Genomic DNA, 17,780 nt, shown 5'->3' with positions numbered 1-17,780 from the left:
TATTTTTGTTTCTGTATAGAAACCAGAATGCTGCAAGGGGTTCTTCGGTCCAGATTGCAAGCCTTGTTTAGGTGGTTTCAAAAATCCATGTTATGGACACGGACAGGTAAGTTGCTGGAAAATTCAGCCTAATTCATTCTTCAAATTTAGGCTAATAGAAAATGACAAAATATCTATGAGGAAATAATACAATAATCTTGATTACAAAGAATGACCAAACCTGCTTTGACGTTCGACATTAGGCATTTTGAGGTGGAAATCAGTCTGGACCCATTAGTGGGTATAAGACTTGATGCTGTGTGATCAACGCCAACCAAAGCAAGAGGCTTTGTCAGCATATGAGGCATGCTGGACCCACACTGGCTTCCAGTCTCCCGCCTCAAAGTTAAAATTCCTATCCCTGTATGATTTCGCCCATAATTTTCCCTCTACCCTCCTCCAGCCATACAACTTTCACATACTCTGTTCCTCTGACTCCAGCCTCTTGTGCACCACTTTCTCCTTTTACTCCACCATTAGTGGCCTGGTTTTCAGACATATAAGACACTTCCAACCCATTCACCTACCTCTCCTTCTTTGAGACCCTCCTTCAGCCCAACTCTGCTTCAAACTTTTGGTTTCCACTTTCTAATCTCTCCTTCTTTGGTTCAGAGCCCCTTTTCCTTTCACCCTCCAAAGGATCTCAAGGAATTTTTCCATGTCAAAAGGCATATATAATTGCAAGCTATTGTTGTGTTGGCAGTACTGACAGAGATCAGGGAGTTCCCGAACAATACTAATTCCCTGGTTACTCATTCTGTGCACACATTGGGTGCCTTGTTACAACAATGGCTACATTTTAATTGTAATTCATTGGCTGTGATGAAATTTGTGAAAGCCACTATATAAGTCTGCATTCTTTTCTTTTTTATCCAGATAAACAGATAGGTAATATTTCAAATGTCTCACTTACGTTAAAGCTGCTGGTACTGTAAGGCGTGAAGGAGTTCATTAAAAAAAAATTAAATCCTTTGAAAGTTTAAGAATAATAAATGATTAATTTTATTCTTCATAGTGCATTGATGGATTAGAAGGAGATGGTTCATGTAAATGTTATTCAAACTTTAAAGGAATTGCTTGTCACATTTGCTCTGGTCACAACAAACATGGCGAAAACTGCAACCAAGGTCAGTGAATTACAAAATTCACAAATGGTGTTAATGTGGGTTTACAAATAAAGGAAAAATATAATGCAATTCATATTAATGTTTTTGTACTGGCATTTGTTAACCTGTAGAATTTCTCTTTGTAATTAACATCATGGGCAGTGCATAACTTTACCAACTAACACTACAGATGAACTGATAGAGATAGATACCAGCAGGGTCATTTTAATGTAACCTGTCAGGTGGAAATCAGAAGGCTGATATTACATCCTATCTAATATTACCCTCCAGTGGCTCCAATGGAGAACAAAACCATGCAGGGTTTAAAACCAGCATTGAACCCAATCTTAACAGTTTCATGGTGGGTGGGTTAGGTTACAATTGCTCCTGACTTTATTTATTTTAAATCATCCAGCTGAAGATCAGCATTTCATCACAGTGAATGTTAATAAACTACAAGGAGGCATCTTCCCAGAATGGCTGTGTTGCCTGCCATTTTCCCATATGCGCTGGTAATAATGAGTGACCCTCTCCATTGGTAACACATTCAGTACTTGGAAGATAACCCTTGGGTCTCATTTGACACAGATCTCATGCCAGTAAAAATAAAAATCAATCCAAAATAAAATCCCGTTCCAAGATAAGGGTGCTGATAAACAGAACACGTTTAAAGGACAGGAATACAGCTTACTCAAGCAAAGGATCAGAGCTTTACAAGTTCACTGAATTTGTTGGCATTTTCAGTTTACTCTAGTTGTTTGATGGAATGGCCTGCACACAAGTACCAGAGATTTTATTCCATTGTGGAAAAAACTCTATTATCTTTATAAATGCTATTGTTAAATTTTGTAGTTAATATCTAAGGCTCAAATGTTTGGGACATTCGTGTAAAGCACGTCCATTAATCTCACATGAAACAACCTAATCCTTTTTTGCTAAGCAGGTCTGAATAGACCATTGGACAGATAGTGCAGCAGACAGTGCTCCTGATACAAGACTCCAGATACACTCCAGTGCAAGACTTTAAACCAATTAAGCAACCTTGATTGTACAACTACTAAGTTTCATATATGCGCTAACATAGTCTGCTGCCTTGATCAGTTGTCTCTTCAGGTCAGGCAATGTGCTCTTTCTGAAAAATCACACCACTATCTTTGCTAACAACATACATTTCTTTTGTGTGGAAAGAAAGAATGAGTGAGTGGGTACATGGAAATTGCAGTTGCATTTATACCTGTGGTGTTGACGTGAATCTCCTTTCCAGATTGCCCTTGTTTGCATGGGATTTGTGATAACAGACCTGAAAATGCAGGGATTTGTCAACCTGGCACATGTGAAGAGGGTTTCACAGGTATATTCTGTGACAAGAAGACTGAGTCTTGCGGTCCGAGTGGTTTATCCCAATACTGCCATGCATTTGCTGTGTGTGAATATGACAATCGTACTGCCAGGTAAGGAGAACAAGTGGCAAGTTTCAAAATAACAATTACCCCTTCAACATTTGTAGAAAATGTGGCAGCCAATTTGTACATGGCAAGGTCCTGACAAACAGCAGTGAGGTCATGACCAGATAACCTGTTCAGTAATGTTGGCTGTTTGGTTCTGTGGATTGCACTGTATCAATCAATTAATTATGTTGTCATTGACAGAACTACAACATATAGAAATCATTATGGCTTCATGCACTTCCATTATAAATTTTTCTAACAGAACTATAATGGAAAGTGCTTATGTGAACATTTTATGCTATAATGGAAAGTGCTTATGTAAGCTGTTTTATGTAAACCACCAGAAATGGCACTGTACACTTCACTTGTGCATCTCCCAGCTCTGCAGTATATGCAATGCAGAAATTCTTATTCTTCAAACAAGTCTACATCTCTACTTCTTGAATTGCCATAAATTTAGTTATAACCATAATATTATAAAATCATTATAGAAAACAAAGGCAGAATACATGACATTAGCAACCAAATTGCATCTGCATGCCCTGGTACAAAGAGCAAACAATTAGACTAAATTAGAACTAAAGTTCTTATGAAGAATGCAGCTTAAAATTAGAGTCAACTTCAAACTAAAGAGATGAGACTAATAACAAAACTAAAATTATTTCTTAAACAAGTGGTCTAAAGTGGCAATTTTTCTCAAGTGCCAGTACTGCTTGCTTGATGATGTGTTAACCAACACACCTTATTTGCATCTTTAGCAGACAAAACCAGTTAATATACCATGCATACTTCATTAAATTTTTGATTAATATTGACACAATTATTGTTATCGCCACATCTAATGTTATACTCCTGGTAGCCAGTGGTAAAGGATAAAACCAGAGCCAATCTTTATTCAATTTAGATTTATTCACAATGTGAAACTATATATAATATATATATATATCCTAACTCAATCACACACCAGCGTCAGAAAATATGTCTCTATACGTACTCAAGTAACAATCCAATCAAGGCTCTCAATCTGCTTAAAGTTAACTACAATTGTTATACGTCTAGCATAGAAACAAGGCATGTGAAAATATTAAAATAACAAACATTTAACACAAATGTTGCTGCTTTCCCAAAATGAGACAATCCTCACCATTTGCACACTCTTCCTGCCACCAATTCAGGTTCAAGAGGAAAAGATCTGGAAATGAGCTATATGCTGGGGGAATAATGCAAACAGCAATGAGTCAGCCCTAAAGGAACAAAAATACTTTACCAAATAAGGAAAAATAATCATGAAACAGACCATATATAATATATAAAAGACTAACATCTAGGATGTTTAGACCTGCACTTATAATAGAACTCTAGTAAATCACCACTGAACAATTCTAACTAACCACCGAAAAGAAGGGGAGATGGTAATGCCTCTGGACTAGTAATCCAGAGGCCCAGGTTAATGCCCTGAGGACACAGGTTCAAATCCCACCACGGAGGCTGGTGGAATTTAAATCCAATTAGTCCATTAAAAAAATCTGGAATTGAAAGTTAATTTTAGCAATGGTGACCTGAAACTATCATCAATAGTTGTAAAAACCCATCTGGTTCACTAATATCCTATGGGGAAGGAAATCTGCTGTCTTCACCTGGTCTGGTCTACATGTGACTCCAGACCCACAGCAATGCGGTTGAATCTTAACTGCCCTCTAAAATGGCTTAGCAAACCACTCAGTTGTACCAAACCTCTTCAAAAAAGTTGAAAAGGAATAAAACCGGATGGACAATCTGCCATCGACTTAGGCACTGGAAACTACATTGGCACGCCCAGCCCTGTTGGCCCTGGAGAGACCTCCTTACCAACATCTGGGGGCTTGTGCTAAAATGTGGAGAGATGTCCCACAGACTAGTCAAGCAACAGCCTGACATAGTTATACTCACCGAATCGTATCTTACAGACCAGGTCGCAGACACCACCATCACCATCCCTGGGTTTATCATGTCCCATCGGCAGGACAGACCCAGCAGAGGCTGTGGCATAGTGGTATCCAGTCAGGAGGGAGTCCTCAACATTGACTCTGGACCCCATGAAGTATTACAGCAGCAAGTCAAACGTGGACAAAGAAACCTCCTACTGATTACCACCTACCGCCCTCCTTCAGCTGATCAGCTGATGAAACAGTACTCCTCCATGTTGAACACCACTTGAAGGGTGGTAAAGGCAAGGACACAAAATATACTCTGCATGGGGGACTTCAATATTCATCACCAAGAGTGGCTCAATAGCACCACTGCTTACTCAGTTGGCTAAGTCCTGAAGGACATACCTGCCAGAATGGGGCTGCAGCAGGTGATGATGGAACCAACAAGAGGGAAAAATCTGATATATCTTGTCCTTCCCAATCTGCCTATCGCACATGCATCTGTCCATGATAGCATATGTGGGAATGACTACTGCATAGTCTTTGTGAAGATGAAGTCCCATCTTCACACTGTGCATACCCTCCATCCTGTTATGGCACTACCTTTCTAAATGAGATAGATATAATATCCCCATCCTCATGATGGGGGAGCCCAACATATCAGTGCAAAAGACAAGGCTGAAGCATTTACAACCATCTTCAGCCAGAAGTGCTGAGTGGATGATCCATCTCGGCCTTCTCCTGAGCTCCCCCACATCACAGATGTCAGTCTTTAGCCAATTCAATTCACACCACGCAATATCAAGAAACATCTGTGGGCACTGGATACTGCAAAGGCTATGGGCACTGACAACATCCCGACAATAGTACTGAAGACTTGTGCTCTAAAATTGGCCATGCCCTTAGCCAAGCTGTTACAATACAGCTATAACACTGGTATCTACTCAACAAAATTGCCCAGATATGCCCTGTCCACAAAAAGCAGGACAAATCCAACCGACCAATTATCATCCCATCAGCCTCCTTTCAATTATCAGCAAAGTGATGGAAGGTGTCATTGACAGTGCAATCAAGAGGCACTTACACAGCAATAACCTGCTCATTGATGCTTAATTTGTGTTCACCTGGGGCCACTTGATCCTGACCTCATTATAGCTTTGGCCCAAACATGGACAAAAGAGCTGAATTAAGAAGGGAAGTGAGAGTGATGCCTTTGACATCAAAGCAGTATTTGACCAAGTGTGGCATCAAGGAACCCTGGAAAAATTGAAGTCAATGAGAAACAGAGGGAAAACTCTCCACTGGTTGGAGTCATACCTAACACAAAGGAAGATGGTTGTGCTTGTTGGAGCTAATCATCTCATTCCCAGGACATTACAGCAGGAGCTCCTTAGGGTAGTGTCATAGGCTCAGCCTTCTTCAGCTGCTTCATCAATGATCTTTCCTCCATCATAAGGTCAGAAGTGGGGATATTTGCTGATGACTGCTCAATGTTCAGCAGCATTTGCAACTCTTTGCATACTGAAGCAGTTTGTGCTCATATTCAGCAAGATCTGGACAACATTCAGGCTTGGCTGGATATGTAGCATGTAACATTTGCGCCATACAAGTGCCAGGCAATGACCATCTCCAGCAAGAGAGAACTTAACCATCTCCCCTTGACATTCCATGGCATTAACATCGCTGAATCCCCCATTATCAACATCCTGGGGGTTTACCATTGACCAGAAACTGAACTAACCATATAAATACTGTGGCTAGAAGAGCAGGTCAGAGGCTGTGAATTCTGTAACTCACCTCCTGTCTCCCCAAAGCCTGTCCACCATCTACAAGCCATCAATCTGGAGTGTGATGCAATATTCTCCACTATCCTGAATGAGTGCAGCTGCAACAACACTCAAGAAGCTTGATACCATCCAGGGCAAAGCAGCCCGGCTGATCGGCACCCCAACCACCACTGACAGACACACAGTGGCAGCAGTGTGTACTCTGTACAAGATGCACTGCAGCAACTCACCAAGGCTCATTCCAAACCTGTGAGTTCTACCACCTAGCAGGACGTGGGCAGCAGACACATGGGAACACCACCACCTGCAAGTTCCCCTCCAAGCTACACATCATCCTGACCTGGAGCTATATTGCCGTTCCTTCACTGTCACTGCATCAAAATCCTGGAACTTGCTTTTTAGCAGCACTTTGGGTGTATCACACCAGATGGACTTCCTTGGTTCAAGAAGGTGACTCATCACCCCTCCTCAAGGGAAATTAGGGATGGGTAGCAAATGATGGCCTTGCCAACGATGCCCACATCCCATGAAGGAAAAAAAAAAGCCATTCCCAACTAGATTTTTGATAATCTGACATCTCTCCAAGGAAAGGAACCAAACTGCTGCCAATTTAGAGAAATATCCAATACCTGGTGCAATAAGTTTCTAATTGATCCCAGGATGCATCTAAATGGTTCAGTCACCCACAGGGAATTCTTGAGCAGTGGCTAATGGCCTTAAAATGAGAGGCTAGGTCCGCAGCTAAATATTACAGGACAAATTCAGTAACGGTACATTTTCAAGGCAGGTAGAATTGTGAGGAGATAGGGCAAAGTCACTATTGCCCCTATCATGTGGCTAGAGAAATTTCAGTCCAGAAATGCAGACTAACCTGCCCTCAATTTTGTTCTCCAAAGACTTGATTAGTTTGGAGTCAATGATTTGGATTATCAGATAATATTTGTTTGAAATAATATCTCATTTTAATGTTTTCATGCTTTCCCCAGATGTGTATGTAAAAATGGATACGAGGGTGATGGGATTTCTTGTCAAGCAGAGGATCTTTGTAAAAATCCTGATCGAGGAGGATGTGCTGAGAATGTGAGCAAAGCTACCATTTCTGTTGTTTATTGTCAGGAGACTGAATAAGATCCTAATTCAACAATTTGTACTCATGTTGACACCTGTAACGCACAATCAAAGTGCACAGGTTGCAGAGGTAAGGTGAGGCAAGAATCAAAGATCACCGATTGGGGATTTAGGACCAATTGAGTTTGCAGAGAGGTAAAGTACACTGGGACCATCGAAGGAGCTGGAATTGTGGATGAGGATTTTGATAACTTTGGGGGAGAGGAAGCCAATTTTAGGCCTGTGGGGATAGGGTTGATGGTAAGCATACTTAATGTGGTAGGACACTTTTGGATGAGTTTGAATTTATGTGTGATTTAGTTTTGGAAATTGGTGAAAAGGGTGTTGTGTGGGTTAGATATAAGGACAGAAGCAGAATTGAAAGTAAGCAACCTTACTGATGGACAGAATATGAAATACTTTAAAATGGCTTTAAAATATTGTCCCTTGTAATTTTATTAATCTTTTGAAGCCTACTAAATATATTTTCCACAGATTTTGGGTAGAATGTTCTGTTGGAGTATCAACGCATGGGTCAGGATTTTACGGCCTCTCTTGCCTGGTGGGATATTACCGTCCCGTCAAACTGAATGGAGATTTAAATGACTCGCCACATCTGTCGGGGGAGACACACCCTGGCAGGGCTATAAAATCCTGGCCACAGTGCTATTATGAAGTGGGAACAAGCTGCAGTCCCGTATGTTGCTGCATTCATATTTTTAGCCATGTCACTCTGGTGAGGAGCCAAATGGAGGATAGATATCTTCCCACAAATAAGCTAAACAGAGGAACCAAGTCACCTCTAGGCCACTCTAATGTGCTTCCTATTGGCTGCTTCAGAATATTATTTTCAAAGACCTGAAAAGAGCTGATTCAGGGCAACCAGAGTAGACAAAAAAAAGGTGTAAAACATAGGTATTTATTCTCAAATAATAGTAACTAAGAACAAGGTTCCTTAAATTAACTTGTGAGATACCAATGTGCAAATACTTAATGCATTTACCTGTAAGGAGCTCCTTGTGTCCTGCCTCAACCATGGCCAAGAGTGTAAATGATGGCATTACTCTCAGACCTCTTTCAGTTCTGTTAGGATTTGCACAAGATTTGATGTGGGCAACTTTCCAGCATCAGGTTACTTAATTATTTCATAATGTGAAAATATTTTCTTGCATTACTCATTTGTTCTGAATAATTGGAACATGTGATTCCATTTTCATTCACAGCATCAGAATGCCAAGTTAGGATTTCCTTTTTAAACTGTTCTTTGAACAATATTTAGCTTGGCATGAGGTGCGAAGTGAGAATGTCGTAGTTAAGTTGGCCTGGTGTGTGCACACTTTGAACTTTGTTATTGTCATTAGATTCTGGGCTATCTGATACCATTCTGTTTGCCATTCTATTGTAAAGTGAATAAATGATCCAGATTTAAAACTAACAATGACAGCTATTTGCAACAGTATTAAGGCCAAGAAACCAATAGCGATTACAGCTGACATTTGAAATGAAAGTCCTGTGCGACTATGAAGGAGGTTTTACAAAGCTACCATAGATAATGGCCTGGCATTCTTTATATATTTGTCTTTTTATTGTAGGCAGAATGTTTTAGTGTAGGTCCTGGGAATATAACCTGCCAATGCAACACAGGATGGACTGGAGATGGGAGAATCTGTGCTGAAATAAATGAGTGCTTATTGAGCACCCGAGGAGGTTGTGACGAGAACGCTGACTGTCAGTACATTGGGCCTGCACAGGTACTGCTTATTTGTATCTGAAGATTATTTTTGTTTTAACAGCATTAAATGAACTATCTTCATTGATGAAGGGAAAAGGCTGCATATCTTCACAGAGGGCAGTCATTATTGAACTAATGCATTGGTCTGTCATCTATCTCTTGCTGTTTTTGCTATTCATAAATGATTAAGGTGGTATGTAGTGAAAAGGGGGTTTAGAGGAGCAAAATGCATTTGACCACATGAGGAGATAACAGCACCTAAATGAAGTAGGGCTGAAAATATGTGACTGATCTAGTGCTTCAGGAAGGCAACTCACCACCACCTTCTCAAGGGCAATTAAGGATGAGCAATAAATGCTGGCCTTACCAGCAAGTATCAAAGCACACAAGCAAATTTTATATATATATATAAAAAAATGTTTCTAACTTCAGCTGGAGATCCCAGAAAAGCTGAAAACTAGGATGGGACCCAGTAATATGCCAGTTCCTGGCCTAGTGCCGAGGTTCCGGGATGGTGGGGATGGAGCCTCTGCTTACCCCTTACGAAGTTATTGAAGTAAGGGGGAATGGTTAGAAGGAGGAATGCACATTCCAAATGTAAGGGTTCCATACCTTGGGGCCTCTTGAGGATCAGCACAAATACACATGACATGAATAGGCCAAGCAAAGAGCAATGGTGGGAACTACCAGATATCCAGGCTCAGGGTGGTGGCCTAGACCTCAAAATACTTAGCTATAAAAAAATTAAAATTTTACCATGACTGAACCGATATAAAATATGGGACCAGTTCCTGTGCCAGCAAACTTTGTTGGGGCCAACGTTGGAGGTCAGAAATGGGCATATCTCGTAATTTTACATCCCATAGATTTTTTAGTCCCAGCTTCAATGTACTCTGGACCTTTGCGCCGGACAAGTTAGATTAAAAATCAGGGCCGTTATTCATGTAGCCGCTGCTATTTGTTCCTTCATTTCCCTTAGGATCCTTGGATGTATCCAACCACAATATCCTTTCTCAGTTTAACTAATTTCTTTGCTAGCTTCCCTTCAATTTATTGCAACATCTCTCATCTCGCTTAAAACCAATTCAGGATATATTTTCTTCTCAATCTCCTACTATTTTTTATAAACATTGATGTGAAGTATTTGCTAAGTATCCCTGCCAATTTCCAGCTATCCGCTAAGTATCCCTGCCAATTTCCAGCTATCCTCCACCAACTCATTATTCTCTCAGTTCCCATCTCAGATTTAACAATTTCCTATTTGTTGAATATTTTTCAATATTTTCCAAGATTTTGTCCCCTTACACCGTACCCTTGCTTTTCCCTTTCTTAACCTTTTTCCTTATTTTCTCTGATTTTTATCACATGTATCGATCCTATGTGCCAAATTTTTAGTTTGTGTTTTAACCTCTTTAATTATGCAAACATGAAGTAGTCTTTTTAATGGCATATATTAATTATTCTCTTCTACAATCTCCTTTTTAAAACTGCCCCTCCATTGATCTGCAGTCTATCTGCTAATCTCTCTTTCCACCTTGACTCAACTAAGCTCACACCTCATACTTGTAAAATCTGCCTTATTCCAATCTGATGTCCTTGTTATTGCCCTCGCATTGCATCTCCTTTCTGTTTAGACCTAAGGTAGTTTCACATTAGGGTCATCACTCCTGAGGGACTCACACAGCTTTAACTCATCAACTCAATATATTTTGTTACTCAAAATTAGATCTAGCATTGCCTCTTCCCTTATATGCATATGAACATACTACTGCAGGGAAGAGTCCTGCACACATTTTAGGAATTCCAACAGCTAACCTTTGCCAAAACATTCTGTGGGCCACATGCATTGCAAAAAATATCTTGATTTTGTGGTTAGGTTGGAGCATCAAGTACTGCAAACTCAGCTTTTTCTTTACTCAATCATAAACCCATAATATTTTAGTGGCGCTAGCAAAGTGCTATATTTTGATAACGATCATTTTATTTCATCCTGTGGGAACAGAGTCGCTGTGCATGCAGGAGAGGGTTTGCTGGTGATGGCAAGAAGTGCACTGCTATTAATCCATGCCTGGAGGAGAATGGTGGATGTCATGTAATGGTAAAAAAAATTATCATAATTATGTATTGTTATTTTCAGGATCCTAATATTAGTTTGTATCTGCTCTCCTTTGATTCAACATTTAGGATACTACATATTTATGAAACCACTTTGGTAGAAAATTTTCAGTGCCTCCAAGATGGCACATTCAGTTAAACTGTACCCTCTGGAGCAGAGCCTCATTAGACAAGAATGGAGTTCTCAGAATCAGGGCTATAGTCCTGAAGTCTCTACCAAGGCTCTTTGCAGCTTTATTACATTTACCCCAATGAATGCAGTACAATCTCCAACAGGCAATTTCTGACTCATTTGTGCTGTAATGAAAAGATACCAAACAAAGATCTGGAATTGTAGTGATAAAAAATAATGAAGATAGACAGAAACATTTCCTCATACCTAGTAGCTAGAGAGTAGAATTGATAGAGGCCTAGGGTGGGCCAGGTGGGTGAGAGTGGGGGGCTGTGGTCTTTGGTCTGTTCTTGTAGGCTATTTGTGATTAGTACTTCCAGACAAGAGGAGTCTTTGTCACAAAGCCCCATTACTGCCATCAGTGCTAATTCATAATCAATCAACAGGACCATGATTAAAGCTGAATAAGCCAGACAATATTGCTTTTTTGTTCCTAGCCCCTAGTGTTTCATACGGAGACTTTCAATTTTGATGGCACCTCTTCCAACGTTTGAGGCAAGAACTGATCTAAGCACCACCATCCCCCCCGCCCCAAACTCAACCGAAAAGGCTGAATGGGAACTGGTGCTAGGCCTAAGCAACACATTTCAGCATTCTGTTAGCAGGCAATTATTCAGAAGCTCAAACCACAAAGAATAAAATATAATCTTTAAAAACATTTTAATTTTTAGTTATTTCCCTGCCTTTTAATTCCTTCTCATTAATGAAATAGTCTGGTCTACTCTGCTGCTGCTTCTCTAGTAAAGAGAACTGTAGTTAAGAAAAGAGAGGAGACAGGCATTGTGAGGCCCTTTCTGAAGTTAAGTAGTACCATATTGTACAGTGCATCATCTATCATACAGCCAAGAAGTGAGAAAATTACCCAATAAAAGTTTATAAATGGATGTGAAAGCAGAACTTGGGACTTGAAAACTCGTATCTGTGGCTGACAGTCCCTGCTTAAATTTCATGTGTGTTAAATAAAACCAGTTGCCAATGTAAACCATCATGAAAGTTAAATGTTTCCATCTATAGGCTGCATGTGAACCTATCGAAAATGGAAATCGAAAGTGTACCTGCTTTCAAGGCTATGCTGGAGATGGGATTATGTGCATTGGGGACATATTAACGGTAAGTAGATTGCAATGTCAACACTACAATACCTAATTCAAAGTAGTACTCCAGTTATTTTGTAAACTCTTAAGTATTTCATTTGCATTTATTTGCACAGTACTCATTTAATTTGTCATTTTGAGGTTTCTCGTTATTTATTTTGAAGGAGCTGGCATCAAGTGCGTACTTTTCAAGGTTCAATGACTGGCTCCAGGTATGTACTCTGCATTGTTTAACTTCAGCTGCAAGTTACAAATAGGAACACATTCTCAACTGAATTCAGAAAACTCCATGTTCATTTGCAATTGAAATCCTTTGGAATTTTTTCCTTCTGAGTGTTTATTATTTCTTGTTATTTAAGATTCTATTTTGGAGTATTGAAATAATCTGTCACATTTTGGTGAGCTCTTTGTCATATTGTAAGTTGCTAAAAGTCCTTGAGTGCTAGGTTTCCCTTTCTATGAATGGCGTTCTCTAATCTATTCCACTCCAATTACCAAAATTTCCTGAGCCAGCCAAAGGAATGTTTCCTCAGACAGTGGCAGCTGAAACTCCTTTGATCTTCTGGATTCCACGGGGGTAAAATTCATCTTTGGAGGGACACAAAACAGGTGGTAGTGAATCAGCCACCCATGTACTGACTGCCCTACTTTCCTTTTCATTGAAGGCGAGGTGTGTAAAGGGTGGTTAGTCTACCACCCATCTTGCACTCTTCTCAGATTGGCAGATAAGGTTCAGTATGGAGAAATCTGAGGTGATTCATTTTAGTAGAAAGAGCATTAAAAGACAATATAAAATAAGGGGTAATATTCTTAAGGGTGTTCAGGAGCAGAGAGACCTGGGTATGTTTATATGTGCATAGATCACTGAAGGTGGCAGGACAGTTGGAGAGAGCAGTTAATAAAGCATACAGTATCCTGGGCTTTATTAATAGGGGCATAGAATACAAGAGCAGGGAGGTTATGCTGAATTTATATAAGACACTAGTTAGACCTCAGCTGAAGTATTGTGTACAGTTTCAGGCATCACACTATAGGTAGGATGTGAGTGCATTGGAGAGAGTGCAGAAGAGCTTTACAAGAATGTTTCCAGGGATGAGAAACTTGAGTTATGGAGATAGATTGAAGAGGTTGGGACTATTCTCCTTGCAGAGGAGAAGGCTAAGAGGAGATTTAACAGAGGTGTTCAAAATCATGAGGGGTCTGGATAGAGGAGAAAGGGAGAAACTGTTCCCACTCATCAAGGGATCAAGAACGAGAGGGCGCAGATTTAAAGTGATTTGCAAAAGAAGCAAATGTGATGAGAGAAAAAACTTTTCCACACAGCGAGTGGTTCAAGTCTGGAATGCACTGCCTGGAAGTGTTATTAACTGGCAGGTTCATTTGAGGCATTCAAGAAACATTGTGCAAGGGTACAGGGGAAAAGCAGGAGAATGGCACTAAATCATGATGTTCATTTGGAGAGCTGGTGCAGACACAATGGGCCAAATGGCCTCCTTTTGCGCTGTGACGATTCTGTGATTCTGCAAAGCTTACCCTCAGCTCCATATTTGATACTTAGCGCAAGCCGGTTTCTTATGGGGAAAACAAAGAGATAACCTAACCTCCATAAAAGCCTCCAGTAATATTAAGCAACAAGTATGTTTTTTTTTGTTTTAACCACTAAGTCATGATGAATAGGTTGTTTCATCATATTACAGATCAAAGAAAGTTTTTGTCTCTGAGGACTGGCTTACCCAATTAAATTTTGCTTCCTGTAAAATCTAGTATTGCAGACCCCCCAATCGCACCAGGAATTTCACAGTTAGGAAATTGTCTGTTATATGAGTCAGGATAGTGATAATATGTTAATGTTTTCATAATAAATTTGTTCACATGTTTGCATTACTCTGCAGTAAATCTGTCAAGTCAAAAGACTACAGCCAGGAGACAAATCAATTTTTATCTAGCAGTTGTGGCAGAACATTCTGGGTTTTTGATTCGATGCTTTTGGAAATCTTTCCAGTTAGCTGCATATATAATTGTCACCCTTTTGAATCAGGTGGATCAGGGGTTATTATTTTTTATTTTCCTATATCTGAAGCAAGTGCAGCATAGTTGGGAGGAAAAATGTGACTTTAGACTGATGGCTCCTACTTAGGTTTGTCCTGTGTCATTCCTGGGTCTGTTGTAGGCTCGTGAGTAGAGATTGAATTCTATAGTCAACAACTCCATTATCATTGCATTATGTGATTATCAAATAATTAAAGGCAAACTAGGTATACTTTGCTTTTTTTTTTGTCTAGCAATTCCTGTGATCTGATGTGGTAGTTTAAATGGATGCATGAGGCATACCCTACACCACTTTGCCCACCCCCAACTCGCCACAACCTGCAAGCATCTCCAGCTTGTTAAATTATGTAGCTATTTGACAACCCGATATAAGTGTGTGAGTTATATTCTTAGTTTACTGGTTAAACTTCAAAGTGGATAGAATATATATCATGGGCAGAAGATTGCGCTCATTGGGCAGGCGCGTGCCTGACCCAAACAAGCGTAAAATGATGCATGATGACGTCAGGCGAGCATTCCGAAGTCATCGCACACTCGCGCGATATTTTGGTTGGCGGGCGCCCGCGGGAGTCGGGAGCGTGCCTGCCAACAATTAACAGGCCTATTAAGGCCATTAAAGCTCTAATTAAATGAAATTTTTCGCTGCCTGTCCAACCTTACAGTTGGCAGGCAGGTGAAAAGGCCAAGCGGCCTTTGGATTTTTTGCAGAACCTCATCCATGGGCGGGATGAGGTTTCGATCAGTGATTTAAAAAAGATTAAAACTTTTCAAACTAATTTCTAACATGTCCCTGCTCATGTGACAGGGTCACATGAGGGGACATGTTATTAACATTTTTAAGCTCTTTATTTTTTATTTTCAAAACTCTTCAGCTCCCTGAGACAGCTCTGTGCCTCAGGAGCTTTTAATGCGTGCACATCCACCCACGCGCTCACTTCCGTGCTTGAGCTCCTCCCAACCCCACCCTGGCAGCACTGCAGCGCATGTTTCACGCTGCCTGGCCTTTAATTGGCCAGCCAGCATGAAATCCATGTCAGGGCCCGATCACGGGTGGCGGTCGGCTTTGCCACCGCTATGCCTGCCCAACGAGGACAAAATTCTGCCCCATGCCTAGTTTTGCCCAGTTTTTGATTCTTGAGCAAATGGGCTGAAGTTTTCATGGCTCCAATGCAAGCCCTTTTGTATAAATTATATATGGCTCCAATCCAGGCCTAGTATCGCTGAAAGAATTCTCGAAGGATCTCCTAGTTTTGGTATTTTGAAATTTTTGAGGCATTGTAGGTAATCTGTTCAGTAATCTTACATATTGCCTATCGCTATAGCAGCATACGCAGTATAATGCCTATCTGTTACTTGTACTAAACATGGTGTGTAGTTTTTAACCCAAACCATGGTTTGACTGAATGTTTATTCTATCATTTTTTAAGGACTAGGAGGTTACAAGAGGGAAAGTGACGTATTTAGGAAGCTAAATATGGCCCAAGGGCTTCTGTCTGAGCATGGACCAGAAATTGTGTAAAATTACACTCCAGTTCAAAAGGAACAGGGCACACTTATGGGAATGATCAAAAGAATTATACTATAATTGAAAATGTAATAATGTCTTTAGTGCACGAGGTGATTGCAAGCTTATTTGCCCTTTTTTTCCCCTTTGCTCTTTGAAACAGAAATCCATGCATAGTATGGAGTTTCCTGCAGGAGCTAATATGACTGTTCTCGTGCCATCAGAGACTACCATAAACAACATGGATAGAGCTGACATCGAATCTTGGGAACAACGGGATAGTCTACCATTCATAGTCAAGTAAGATACCTTTATAAAAGCAGTCTTATTTTCTTTTGCGTGAAATTTCTATTATCTGGTTTCACTAACAGCCTAGTAAATTTATTCAGTGAATAGCTGATCCAAACAACCAGGTTGAGACTATTTGTAATGTCCAAACTGCTATCTTGTTTAAGATCAGTTACATCAGCACAGACCAGGAATTAAGAGCTCTGGTCCAAATGGCTTTGTCCCACACAACACATCTGTTCACGTGCTAATCCATTAAAGAGGCTAAATGATCTTTTATTAACAAGCCAAATGGACATAAACATTGATATTTGCTGTAATCAAATCCCTGTAGGAGTTAGTTCACACAAATCTGAATGCTACATGTTCTGCAGAAACTATGTACAGTATTTGTTTCTGGCAGTTTTCAGTTCACAGTGTGACTGATACTTTTGACAAATTAATGAAAGATTTTTTGATTTTAACTATTTTTAAATATTCTGTTCTGATGGGGGAGGGACTTCTGCTTCCTTTCATGTGTGAAAAGTACTGTAGATCACTTTTTTCTCATTTGTGGGGCATGAAACATTCTACTGATGGTGCACTATCATCTTACGTTCTTACATGGGTCTTCATCCCTCAGGCGAATGCATTAGATGAAGGATGGTACTTGTTGCTCTTACAGCTCCTGCTAACTCAGAGTAGCATCACTAATCCCCCATCTCTACATCCAAATATCCTATTTGATATCATGTATCACATGTGCAAATGTGAAGGAACTGTAGAGGAGGGTGACTTCCCATACTTCAAAGCAAATGAGAGCATCCAGGAAGAATGACTGGTGCTCCGAGGCCCACACAAGTAATACTTAATTATTATTGACCACAGAGATCGAGTTTGTGCCAGCTGATAAATGTAGCCATTATTATATTTCATAATTCTGAAGTGCCGTGCAGTGGGTACTACAGCAATGTGCTAGATCAAAGTGTTAAATTGGAGCTGATCTAATGCAAATCTGTTGCCAGATTGCCACTTTAATAAAGCTCCTATCAATTCAATCAGAATTCTAATGCAGGCCTACACTTTATTGGAATTTTGAAATTACAAGTGAAGTAATAGGAAAGCCCAACTACAAGCCAAGTATGTTAGGGCTACAGACAAATTAAGAACATCTCTTAGATGCGGGTGATAGACTTGAGCTGTATAGCAGTCAATTCTTTGCGTACACAGATGTGAGCGTCTTTCCTACTGGTCCAGCCAAAACGCTGACAATTAAACTGTTTTGCTGTCTATTCATGTCTACAAAGCTGATTCAAAACTCTGTTTACTCGGTAGTTGTGGAAACTGGAATTGTTAATAAAGAGTCTGGAGAAGACCGGACAACAAATTACATGTGGCTATATCTCAAACTGATGCTGTTTCCTACTTGAATTTGTTAGACTAAATCTTG

At 40.1% G+C, this 17,780-nt stretch overlaps 1 protein-coding gene across 1 annotated transcript in view; it reads left to right on the top strand.

Annotated features, from left to right (window-relative positions):
- stab1 (stabilin 1) overlaps nucleotides 1–17,780 on the top strand; it is a 260,057-nt gene that overhangs the window by 102,770 nt on the left and 139,507 nt on the right. The window contains exons 21-29 of the mRNA XM_078543330.1: nucleotides 20–106; nucleotides 1,055–1,166; nucleotides 2,410–2,596; nucleotides 7,277–7,370; nucleotides 8,990–9,148; nucleotides 11,132–11,227; nucleotides 12,431–12,526; nucleotides 12,675–12,722; nucleotides 16,227–16,363. Of these exons, the coding sequence (XP_078399456.1) occupies nucleotides 20–106; nucleotides 1,055–1,166; nucleotides 2,410–2,596; nucleotides 7,277–7,370; nucleotides 8,990–9,148; nucleotides 11,132–11,227; nucleotides 12,431–12,526; nucleotides 12,675–12,722; nucleotides 16,227–16,363 (1,016 nt within the window). The remainder of the gene's footprint in view (nucleotides 1–19; nucleotides 107–1,054; nucleotides 1,167–2,409; nucleotides 2,597–7,276; nucleotides 7,371–8,989; nucleotides 9,149–11,131; nucleotides 11,228–12,430; nucleotides 12,527–12,674; nucleotides 12,723–16,226; nucleotides 16,364–17,780) is intronic.

Source organism: Cetorhinus maximus, chromosome 6 (assembly GCF_964194155.1).
Source record: "Cetorhinus maximus chromosome 6, sCetMax3.hap1.1, whole genome shotgun sequence".
NCBI classification, from domain to species: Eukaryota; Metazoa; Chordata; class Chondrichthyes; order Lamniformes; family Cetorhinidae; genus Cetorhinus; species Cetorhinus maximus.
The sequence above is the reverse complement of the archived record's forward strand: the minus strand, read 5'-3'. Positions and strand labels throughout refer to the sequence as shown.